The 13,563-nt window shown below is 34.9% G+C and overlaps 1 protein-coding gene across 2 annotated transcripts in view; it reads left to right on the plus strand.

Moving 5' to 3' along the window:
- Positions 1-13,563, plus strand: part of LOC127861429 (structural maintenance of chromosomes protein 6-like) — an 87,148-nt gene that overhangs the window by 5,441 nt on the left and 68,144 nt on the right. For both annotated transcript variants that reach the window (XM_052399904.1, XM_052399903.1), the window contains exon 4: positions 7,927-8,032. In XM_052399904.1, coding sequence (XP_052255864.1) covers positions 7,927-8,032 — 106 coding nt within the window. The remainder of the gene's footprint in view (positions 1-7,926; positions 8,033-13,563) is intronic.

Here is a 13,563-nt window from a genome sequence, read left to right on the forward strand (position 1 = left end):
TTAAAAATATTTGCCATTAATCCAGACTGGTTTCCTATAGTTTTCTCTTTGTTTGAATGAAAATGTTCGCAATTTGAACAATAAACAAAACGCGTCTGCACCAGAATAGAAACATCGCTTGACCTTAGTGTTATTGAAGCGCACGTGGTAGCTGGCCAATCAACATTGAGTTCGCTCATACATACTATTGGGTCATTAATGAGCAGACACTGGGAATACACAATTGATATTGTCATCTGCCAAAAATATAGCGGCCAATGGCAAACGTTATATTTAAAGATAAACAAATGAAAAGACGCGCAACAATTAATAATTTCTAAGCTGATAACTTTACACCTTTTTACCAACTATCGATCTGAATTAAAGATGTCGGTTGGTCCGTCCGTTCACGGAATGGTTTCTGGATGATAACTCAAAAACGCTTATGCCTAGGATCTTGAAACTTCATAGGTACATTGATCATGACTCGCAGATGACCCCTTTTGATTTTCAGGTCACTAGGTCAAAAATCAAGGTCACGGTGCAGTGATTTTTTTTGCCCAAAATTACAGCCGATATTCGGCTGCTTCCCAATTGCAAAAAAAGACGTTTTTTCCCAAAAATATAACAAATATTTCCAAAAAACTGACCAAATTTTCCCAATAAAGCCATGAGGTTACAATGTCATTTAGCGTTAATTTCGTAGAACGAGTGCCGATCGAGATTGTCGAGTCTACACCGAATGACAACTGACTTACAAATGTTTGCGAATGTAGCCGAATACGATATTACGTTGCTATCCACACAACTCTCTATATTGCGGATCTGTGTATAATCAGATTCATATGCATATTCTGCTTTATTATGTTTGTCATGCTGTATAGTTTGGTGAAATAACATTGAACTGAGGGTGTCAATTGTGCAAGATATTTAAAGGTAAACAAATGAAATGTATTATTTTAGCTCCATTTAATACAACATTAACACAGCAAGAACACTAAAGCGTGTTTGTTAATATTTGTTAATGTTTTCACCATATCATATTTTACTTTAAAAAACATCCTGAATTAAATTCATACTCTTAAAGAGATTATGATTAAATCATAATGGTACATGTATATTGAAGAATCTATAGATTATTGCAAGTGTAATATGCATGTGGAAGGATATTAACTAAACGTTGTAAGAAGACATGAAAGCAACACTTTATAATAAAAAAATGCTATCAAACATGAACTTAGCAATTTTTATTCTTTTCTTATAATCATATTTATAATGTTTCCCAATTTCATGGTTTATCGCGCTATTTTCCCCAATATTATGGTTTATCGCGCTAATTTTCCCAATCCAAATGCCAAAGGCTGTAACAAAAAAATATAAAAAAATCACTGCGGTGACTAGAACCAGTAAAATGGTTTCAGGATGATAACTCAAGAACGCTTACGCCTAGGATCTTGAAACTTCATAGGTACATTGATCATGACTTGCAGATGACCCCTATTGATTTTCAGGTCACTAGGTCAAAGGTCAAGCTCACAGTGACTCGACACAGAAAAATGGTTTCCGGCTAATAACTCAAGAACCCTTATGCCTAGGATCATGAAACTTCATAGGTACATTGATCACGATTCGCAGATGACCCCTATTGATTTTCAGTTCACTAGGTCAAAGGTCAAGATCATGGTGACTCGAACCAGTAAAATGGTTTCCGGATGATAACTCAAGAACTCTAAAGCCTGGGATCATGAAACTTCATAGGTACATTGATCATGACTTGCATGTGACCCCTATTGATTTTCAGGTCACTAAGTCAAAGGTCACGGTGACTCGAACCAGTAAAATGGTTTCCGGATGATAACTCAAGAGCGCGTACGCCTGGGATCATGAAACTTCAAAGGTACATTGATCATGACTCGCAGATGACCCCTATTGATTTTCAGGTCACTAGGTAAAAGGTCAAGGTCACGATGACTCGAACTAGTAAAATGGTTTCAGGATGATAACTCAAGAACGCTTACGCATAGGATCATGAAACTTCATACAATGCCCCAGATAATTATTTGGGAAATAGGGTTTTCACCCATCGATTTTGAAAAATAGGGTGATTTCATTCTTGAAATAGGGTGAAATGATTTATAAAAATGCATACCTTAAAATCATTACTGCTTTACTTTTGTTGAAGCTGCACACTTGTATTGATTCAATAAAACTGTAAACTATCATAATTAACTTTAATAAACATAAGTTTCATAACATATTTAATCCTTGAAACTGTCCTTAATATAAACTTTAAACTTAAAAAAATCGATAACACGAATTATTCTGCACTTATTGGCTCTTGCTTTCTTTGTTCGAAAAAGTTTACAATCGACTGATATTTTGGCGCAACAATTGCGGACGTCTGTCAACCTCTCTTAAACATTTTGATTTCGCATCTAATAGATACTGAAAGTACAGATGCTTAACAAATACATGCACAATGAGGGACGAATTATGTCAGATTGAAAACACATGTATGTCTTCGTCAATTATTTAGTCAGACGCTTTATTTAACTGTGAAATCTAGTCCGCAGAGCGTTTTAATAATTTTGAATGCTCCGTTATCAGTGCGCTTGCTGAATGAAAGCGTCGCCGTGTTATGATAATAATTCCAAAAATAAGAGAAAATTCCGAAAACGAGCAAAGCATTTTCAATCACGAGCAAAGCATTTTCGATCGAAGCTATTGCATTGTACGCATCAAATTTGATGAATTTGCGTAGAAGTCAAATTGGTTGCGTTTTCAATACGCATGATATTGTATTTCTTTGCGTTTTAAAACATTTTAACAGGGTGAAAGACTCAGATACGCAGCTTGTCTGGGGCACTGTTCATAGGTACATTGATCATGACTCGCAGATGACCCCTATTCATTTTTAGGTCACTAGGTCATAGGTCAATGTCACGGTGACTCGAACTAGTAAAATGGTTTCCGGATGATAACACAAAAACGCTTACGCCTAGGATCATTAAACTTCATAGGTACATTGATCATGACTCGCAGATGACCCCTATTGATTTTCAGGTCACTAGGTCAAAGGTCACGGTGACTCAAACTAGTAAAATGGTTTCCGGATGATAACTCAAGAAAGCTTATGCCTAGGATCATGAAACTTCATAGGTACATTGATCATGACTCGCAGTTTACCCCTATTGATTTTCAGGTCACTAGGTCAAAGGTCACGGTGACTTGACTCAGTGAAATAGTTTCCGGATGAAAACTCGAGAAAGCTTACGCCTAGGATCATTAAACTTCATAGGTACATTGATCATGACTCGCAGATGAACCCTATTGATTTTTTTTGTCAAAACTCAAGGTCACAGTGACAAAAAACGTATTCAAACAATGGCTGCCGCTACAACTGACAGCCCATATGGGGGCATGCATGTTTTACAAACAGCCCTTGTTTTTCATTGATTTAAATATATTTTGAAGTTCTTTATAGAAGAAATACAATGACTAATACACATGCGGTAATACGGACGATGTGATTTATATTATTTTGAATTGTAATCACGTGAAATTACAATTGGAAAGACAATAACAAAGAACAATTAGTAAGGGCTCTGGGTGGGGTGGGGGGCTCTGCCCTTTATTCCTGTTGTGTTCCTGCGGCTTCTGTTCTAAGACCCCCAGCCTAATTTTCAGGATTTCAAATTTGGGACAATTGACACCAATTTTAAATGTACATGTATAAAATAACTTGTATTTGTACTTTGACATGTACCATAATCATTATTTCCATATTGAAAACTGCATATATTATATTATGATACGTGATATGCCCTTGTTGATAGTATATATTATTATTTCAAGACCAGTTTTTGCGCACCGAAAAAACGAAAACTGGTTGGCTCAAAGAAACTTTGGGCCAGCATTAGCCCTGCTATAGCATATTACCACTTAAAGTGATATTATGGGAATCTAACAGTTAATAGGTGTCTATCGCAAGCATCCGTTGTTTATTTTTGGTGTTTTCACTTCATATACACTTATATTTGTTTATACAGGATCAACATGCTAAAACAATATTCCGGAAAGAGAAAAATAATGCATTTGAATATCAACTGTTCTTTCGTTTGACGACTAATTATGCATGTATGATGTGAACCTAAATTTAGTTTTAGTGCAGATTCGTTCATACGACACAAGGACAATTTTGTTCTACGGATCATTTCAGCTTACAGGACTGGGTGGGTCACGTAAGATATCGAATATAAAATATATTTTTATAAACACCAGGTAGCAAGATGAGTTGCAGACAGAGCTTCAGATAAGCTTTTTGGGGTAATTGGGTAATACCCTTCAAAATAAGAATGAATTGGGTAATGGAAAACGTGATTGGGTATCCAAAAGTATGATGCCCGCTCATATAAAAAATAATTGGGTATTTGTACCAAAACAAACAAGTGAATTGGGTATTTGCAATAAAACGTGAATTTAGCTTCTCAAAACCGTACCTACATAAAGTCACTGTTATGTATTCAATTGCAGTATAGGTTGTTCCATCTTTCTGCTATCAGATTCAACAATCTGAAGACAGGGGAATTTCTCAACCCACTCATCGAATGTGTTTCTACTTGTTTTTGTTCCAATAATATGGGCCAGTACTTTTGTTTTAGAAACCCAACACACCCCATCATAGGGGTATGGAACGGTATTGTGGTAGTATAATATAGTGTATTTTGACCGAAAATGCCCCAAACAAAATTCATTATAGTCATCAACTATGCCCATTGCAATTGTTTTATATTTAGATTAATTTACCACGACAAAGGAATCTAAATGTTTTTGTATTTTTTTGCGCAACTTTTTCGTCTGCCTCGAGACGTCATTTTGTTTGACTCGCATTTGTTATCATCTAAACGATTGGTAAATACGTTACCAGATAAAAACAAGCGCTTGTCGATTAAGACTCGATTCAAAACGGCCAAAACAAAACGGGATTTTTCATTACACATAGAAGGCGGCTCGAATTGGGTATTGGCGATTTGTTTTGCGTACCGGTACGCACAGATTTTGAAAAAATTGCGTATCCACCTATTTTTTATTGCGTATTTACGCAAATACGCAGCTTATCTGTAGCTCTGGTTGCAGATAATTGGTCAGTAACCACATTTTAACTAACTCTTTAAAACCTGTTAATTCTTATCAGCTCAATTCAACAGTGAAAAACGCCCATAATATCACTTTAAGTGACCACATTTTTTATCAATTCTTGATACAACTTAGTCAGAATGTTAATCTTGACAATATCTAAATCAGTTGGAAATCTGGGTAATGTTACTACAAAAACTAGGGAACCAGGTCAAATGTGGAAAAACCTTGTTGACAACCTAGAGGCCACATTTATTACTTAATCTTTTTCATATTCTTCCCAAAATAGGTCACCACGTTAAATCTTAGATTTAATCTGATCAGATTAGTTATAACTCTAGCAGAGGGGGTAATCACGTGATGGTCAAGATGTCGACGTCCATACCGAGACAGTTATTTTTCGCCGTTTTAAACCCTTTATTACTTCTGTTTATTTTTTAAATGACACTCACTTTCCAGCCATATCGACTTTACTCCCCGCAAATTTTCATAGTGGAGCCCTAATTAGGTCATCCCGCTAAGAAATTTCGCACCGGGTAAAGTTGAAAATAGAGCGAATATTACTTTGAAATAAAAGCCAGTAACTTTCTCCCTAATATGGCTGGAAAGTTAGCGGAATAAAAAATTATTAAACAAGTAATAAAGGGTATAAAACGACAAAAAAATCCTGCCTCTGCATTGACGTCGCCATCTTGTTTGTCACATGATTACCCCTACTGTCTAGAGGTAATATAACTCAATCTGATTAAACTTGGTCAGACTGTCTTGACAATGTCGTTGCTAATTTTGAATCCATGTCATGTCTGTCCTTAAACTATGTCACCAGGTCAAATTTGAGAAAAACCTTTATTGCTCTTGAGGCCACATTTACTTTTGACTCAATTATGGTGAAACTTATTCAAAATATTTGTTTGGAAATATCAAGGTGCATTTAGAATATGGATGATGTACATCCAAAAACTAGATGACCAGGTCAAATGTAAGAAGAAACCTTGTTACCATTAAAGAAGCCACATTTATGAATCAATCTTGATTTAAATAGTTCATAATTATCAGCTTGAATATGTCTAGGCTTATGTACATGTAAATCTGGGTTACATGCATCCACAAACTAGTTTACGAGATAAAATCTAAGAAAAAATGTTTGCTTTCAAGAAGGTTTATATATGACTCATATGACTGAATTAATTGAAACAAGTTTAAAAATTGATTATCTTGACAATATCAAATGCAAGTTTTAAACAAGGTCATGTGTGCCTAGAAAATAGGTCACTAGGTCAGATGTTAACAATTGTGTTATTACTCTTGAAGCCATATTTATGACACTATATGGATATAACTTGGTCAAAATTGTTTTCTTGCCAAAATGAATTCATTGAATATTAAATATTGGTTAGGTAGGGTCAGTAACTAGATGATGACCTAGTTGCAACAATTCAACTCTCAGCTTTATTACCCAACAGGTTGCTGAGAGTTGCCATGCAAGGTATTGTTAAAGGTGCAGACTTTAATCACCAATGCAAAGGCCAAGAAACACTGAAATTGAAAAAAAAATCAACTTGTTCCTGTCTAAACCACAAACAATGAAAGCACAATATAATTTCTTTTTATTAGCTCACCTGAGCACAACGTGCTCATGGTGAGCTTTTGTGATCGCCTTTTGTCTGTCGTGCTGCGTCAACATTTGTCTTGTTAACACTCTAGAGACCACATTGATTGTCCAATCTTCATGAAATTTGATCAGAAGATTGGTCTCAATGATATCTTGGATGAGTTCGAAAATGGTTACCTTTGCTTGAAAAACATGGCTTCTAAGGGGCGGGCATTTTCCTTATATGGCTATAGTAAAACCTTGTTAACACTCTAGAGGCCACATTTATTTTCCGATCTTCATGAAACTTGGTCAGAAGATTCATCCCAATAATATCTTGGACGAGTTCGAAAATGATGCCGGTTGGTTCAAAAACATGGCCGCCAGGGGCGGGGCATTTTTCCTTATATGGCTATAGTAAAACCTTGTTAACACTATAGGCCACATTTATTTTCCGATCTTCATGAAACTTGGTCAGAAGATTTGTCCCAATGATATCTTTGATGAGTTCGAAAATGGTTTTGGTTGCTTGAAAATCATGGCCATCAGGGGCGAGGCATTTTTCCTTATATGGCTATATATGGCTATAGTAAAACCTTGTTAACACTCTAGAGGCCACATTTTATTGTCCAATCTTCATGAAATTTGGTCAGAAGATTGGTCTCAATGATATCTTGGATGAGTTTGAAAATAATTATGGTTGCTTGAAAAACATGGCTTCCCAGGGGCGGGGCATTTTTCCTTATATGGCTATAGTAAAATCTTGTCAACACTCTAGAGGCCACATTTACTGTCCGATCTTAATGAAACTAGGTGAGAAGATTCATCCCAATTATATCTTGGACGAGTTCAAAAATGATGCCGGTTGTTTGAAAAAACATTTCTACCAGGGGGGCGGGGCATTTTTCCGTATATGGCTATAGTAAAACCTTGTTAACACTCTAGAGGCCACATTTATTTTCCGATCTTCATGAAACATGGTCAGAAGATTTGTCCTAATAATATCTTGTTATCTCAGATGAGCGACATTGGGCCTTTCAGGCCCTCTTGTTTTTTATATTTAAGAATTCTGGTTGCTATGGCAACAAATGGACTAGAAATATTGCCAAAAATGGTGGAGTTTCACCAGTAGGGGACTTATATTGCTTGGCAATAGTCTTTTTATTCTAAGGAATTCTAATTTTGAATCCCAAAATGGATCAAATTGTCCTGTTTTTCAGGTGGAAAAAGTGCTGTGATCACTGCCCTAGTGGTTGGTTTGGGAGGCAAGGCTTCAGTGACAAACAGGGGCACCAAGATGAAGGGGTTCATCCTTACTGGAAAACAGTAAGTTGCAAATTGAACTTAATGTACCTAGCAGTGGGTGATTTTTTGGCCCTCTTTTGAGATGGGGCTTTAGTCTTCATTTTGTGGGATAATAATAATGTGTGATTTTTGGCATTTTCTGGAAAGATCTTTAATAGAAGGGTAGAGGAAAATCTATTAATACATTGTTAAAGAGCTCTAGGGGCCACATTTATTACTCATTTTTGATTGAACTTGGTCTTTACTATATCTAGACCAAGATTTAATCTATGTCATACAGTGCTTCGAAAATCGAGGTCATCTTGACAAATCTTTTTAAACATTATTACACCTCTAGGATGAATATTTATGACTGATGATACTTTGTGAGAGTGTGTATCTTGAAAAAATATAGGCCAAATTTTAATCAGGGTCAGGTGCATCCAAAGTCTAGGTAACCAGGTCAAATATTTAAATAAATTGTTAACACTATTGGGGCTCAGAATATTATCATGACAATATCATGTAAGTTATGTTCCAATCCGGGCAACAAAGGGTCAAAATCTAGATAACTAGGTCAAATCTTTAATAATGGGTGTAGGTGAACTCGGCTGACAACTTAAACGCCATCCATTATGACCCTCTTGTTTTAAGACCTGTCACCTAAACCTCAGCGCAAATGTCACCTAAAATTGAAAAAAAAAAATGTCAGTATTTTCTCAGAATTAAAGTTATTTTAACCAAAATATCAAATTCCAGGTGAAAAATAAGCTGTTTTGTTAAACACAATAATTTTACAGATATTTTACTCTAAAATGATGTCCTTAAATTCATGCTACACATTGCAGAGCTACAGATAAGGGTCGTATTTTCATAATTACGAATTGTTTTCAAGTCCGTTACGTATTTATTTTAAAATCTTGTAGTACCATAAGAATTACAAAATCAAGTTACAAATATTATTTTTACATTAGTTTGTATCGATTATCGATTTTTATTGAGTTTTTTTCGCCTATTATACATGTAGATCTTTTTGGTGCTTATATAAAATGGTTATCGGGTTTGTTTAACTAAGCGCATTTTTTCCAATAAAAGCGGCATGTACAGTCTATCTGTCAAAAAGCATGGCCGCGCCCAGAGAGCGTCCTTAAAACTGCAAAGCGTGCAAAAACACGCTTTTAACATATTGTATGCAAAGTGAGCCGAAGTTGAATGTTAAGAAAGACATTATAGAAAAGATCTTATACGATGTTGTATGTTCAGTTGCCGAAACAGTCGGAAAAGCTTAAAAAAACGCGACACGATGGGTCCAAACTTAAACAAAAAACATTGAACGAGTGGAAGGGACAATTGCCGTGGCCAATCGTTGAAAAGATTGAAGGGGAGACCAGTTTTGATTGTGAAATATGTAAAAATTCATCGAAGGCATGCAATCTAAGCACAGTTTGGGCATATGAAGGTATTTGAAAAATAAAATTGTATACTACTGAATAGACACTGTTGAACTCGTTTTAATTAAGTTGCTAGTATGTTTATTTTGATTTTTTGCATGAAAATAACCATTATTATTTATTTTTAGGTCATTTAGAAAAGTTAAGAATTATTTTCCAAAACTTAGTAGTAACGTTAAGAATGAAATTTCAGAGTTAAAAATAATTTTTGGAAATCTTGTAGTAACGTTAAGAATTTCACAAAACCTTATCTGGAGCTCTGCATTGCTATAATTTTATAGATTGAATTCGTATATATATATGTTTATTATGCCCCCCCTTCGAAGGAGAGGGGGTATATTGTTTCGCACACGTCCATCCAGTGTTTTTTTCAGTTTGGGGGGAAGGGGGTCGAGTCCCCTGAGAGGGGGAAAATTCGCGCTTAAAAGGGGAAAAGGGGGAAATTTCTATGCTTAACTAGTAACCCCGGGTGTACTTTGTCCAGGGTTTTCCATGGAAATCCATGGAAAATATGAGGCTGGAGTATTCGGACTAAGTTTCCAGCCTTTTCCAGCGTCAATATTTAAAAAAAAGGGTGGAAAATTGTCCATGGTATGTGGAAATAGCCTGGAATAGTTTCCATGGTTTTCCAGGCTCCCTGGAATAATTACCATGGAACAATTTCCAGGGTTTTCCAGCCAGCATGGAATAAATACCGTCCGAATACTCCATGTAATCTGGAAAACCATGGATTTTTTTCCAGGGTTTTCCAGATTACATGGAGTATTCGGACGGTATTTTTTCCATGCTGGCTGGAAAACCCTGGAAAATGTTCCAGGGTTTTTCCTTGTTTAATATTCCATGGATGCCTGGTATAACATGGAAAATTGTCCAGCGTTTACCATGGTCACTGAATAGAAAAAGAAATTTCTGGTCTAAAAACAATATTCATGTATTAAATGAATACAATACTCACAGCTTAAATAAATCATAATTTAAGGTTAGATTAAAACAAAACAAAAAATCAACATAATGCCTTAGTTTCTTCGATGTATTATTTTGTTCACAATTCATCAAAATATAACATCAGATTACAAATTGTGTTACATTTATTTAACCATACATGCCATTCGTCCCGGATTGTCCGGGACAGTCCCGGAAATGAAGACCTTGTCCCGCTGTCCCGGAAATCTGTCAAATGTCCTGGAATTTACAAAATCCATATATACATGTACCTTATCTTAGGCTTAACTGCACCTCGAATCTGTGTATATCTGCAGCGTCTCCATGACAATGCCTACCCGAATAGGCAGACTCCGCTACATTTCAAAATCGATCAATTTACAGGGGTCCTGTTATCATATCGATTGTCTCACGTTAGCGGTCAAACCGAAAAGGCGGCATTGTTTAATGTGGTTGTTAATTGACTTTAATCAACTACGTCATTATTTCCCGCTGCGTAAGGGCAAAGGATAGTTGTTCACACATCTGAAGTCCAACATCGCTGAGTAAAAAATTAAAAGCAGTTTATGTTCGCACGTTTAACCGACAAAGAAGTTGAGTAAAAAAGTAGGCATATAAAAACGTCATCCTCACTAGGTTTATTATTGTCTTGTTCTAAACCCCCATGTTATAAATAAATAAAGGCGTATTAACAACTACGCGTTACACACCGGTCTTAATAACAATAACGCAGTGACGTCACCATCTATGTTTAGAACGCTTACACTGAAAACACGTGGCTTGTATCTAGTAACGGAAGAAGTAATGTTTAATTTGACGTTAATAGGTGAAGTGTATTTCGGATAGGCTTTCGAACTTTTGCAATTAACGATGCGAAACAAAAAAAAACGTACCAAAAATGCGTATGTCTGTAAATATCGCTACATTTTATACATGTCCCGGAAAATCGGCATAAGTCCCGGACAATTTAACTCAATGTCCCGGAATTGGTCTGAAAAATTATGGCATGTATGATTTAACAAATTATTCAGATCAAACAAGTGTTGTTTAATACATGCTTACAAAGCCTCTATGTCCATTATCATAAATCAGGCCCTTACATAACAGAACAGGCGCTACTTTAAAAGTTAAAAAGTATAATGCAACCTTCACAACATGTATTCAAAGTAACAAAATACAAGCAAGTCAAGTAATATACAGTAACAATTCATGAACCCTGTACAAACGATATACAAGAAACAAAATGAAAAATTTAAGTTATTTTAGCTATTTCATGTTTGTCACAATATATGTAGCTGCCCATGAGCACAAGGATACTATTTTTCTCAGCTACATTGTACTTTCACTTTAATGCAATTTAGGTGCTCAATTTCATTAAAATACTTTGCATAATGCATGTACATGTATTACTTTCCAAGTGACAGTTTAAAATATAATTGCAAGTCTAAAATTTGTGTAGGCAGCTTAGTAAATTATAAGTACCCAGGTGGGATAAAATTACAGTTTTTAAACACTTTTTTGTTAATTAGCAGGGCTTCAGTAGGTTGTGGATCTTTTATAGAACTTGTACTGCTGTTATACTGTACAGCTCCTGCATGATCTCTGAAAGAAAAACAAAGCAAACAATATTACAAGAAAGTCATAAGTTTTTTACATTCATCTGTAAAAGTAAATGTGCAGCAATCATATGATTGAATATCTATACTTCAATGCTCATTCATATTTTAATCTATTTTAGATATTTCATATCACTGCTCAATTCGGTATGTGGCTTTTTTGTATTTGAGCGAACATTTACGATCCTAAGTAGTTAGCAATTATTTCTTTTCCATTTACTGAAATTTATTCTCTTAAAGTTTGCAAGCGGGCTTTAATCTACTTGCAAACAGGCAACCACACAGGAAAACTGAGACTTTCAAGTGAATAAATTGGTGATTTAACTTATATTTTTATATGACTCTCTTTTATTTTGAAATTTATATTGTTAAATGCCCCAAAACGGGGTACACTAGCATGTATCTGGAAACTCAAACATACATGTATATAGGAATTTTATATTCAGATATTGCTATATGAAAGTTATGCTAATTTGCTAATTCATATAAAAATAACCTGTAATTGAAACTAGACCAAAATATTGGATACCAAAAAGACAAAATACTTTCAAGTGGTTAACACTAAATTACTTATATGAGCCCGGGGCATAACAATATTTACCATGAATTTGTGGCCATGTTAGTCCTCTTAGTAAATGCGCCAAAAGAGCCGCTTTGCTGTCTTGGGTATCTTTCATCAACTGGTCAGCTACAGTTAAAGCACATAATGAAAATGTATATAGAAAATAATTCAAGTATTGTTTTAAATATTTAGTAAAATGGTCTTTAAATAATAACTTACAATGAAGTTAATACATCACAAAGCATAGCATAACAAAATTTGTAGGTATGATAAGTACAAATTTATTATTGCTATAATTAGAATGATGTGTAATTCTATTGGTATGAAAATGCACAGTGAAACCTAAAAAACAATGCTATTGGTATAATTAATTTATTTATAAACATTAACAGCATTAATGAGCATTGAGTTCTCATCATGCACAGCACATAACTCCCTTAGCCTCAGTTCCCTAGCCATGCATTATAAACTTCCGATACTACATTCAAGCTTATTAAAATCTCCACATAGGACTTCCTTTATCAAGCTGCAAACTGCACTTAGTGAAAATGTGTGTGACAGCTGCTTTTAAACTTCTATATTTGCCATACTTTTACCTAAAATGTCACATAAAAAAGGTCTACAATGATGACATAAGAAGAATAAATTTAAAGGAATATTTAGAAATAATGAAAATCACAAACCTTCAGTTGTTGTTCTATTCCTAGACAGACTTCTGAAACACTTGTATGCATCACTTTTTAACAACATTTCATGTCACTTTCCAAATGATATACATACATTATTATTTTAAGAAATTCTTGTTAATGGAAAAACTCATTAACTCTACTGTTTGTGAACATTACATTAACTTCATTTTAACAACAAGTTTAACCTGCATATTTTACAATACGCCTGCTCCAGAATTTCAATCTAACAGGTAAACTTTCTGTATTTGAACTCAGCCAATCAGAAAAGGCTGTGATATTTTATAACCAATAGATTAGCAGCAGACATATCTGA

Source organism: Dreissena polymorpha, chromosome 16, assembly GCF_020536995.1.
Source record: "Dreissena polymorpha isolate Duluth1 chromosome 16, UMN_Dpol_1.0, whole genome shotgun sequence".
Lineage (NCBI taxonomy): Eukaryota > Metazoa > Mollusca > Bivalvia > Myida > Dreissenidae > Dreissena > Dreissena polymorpha.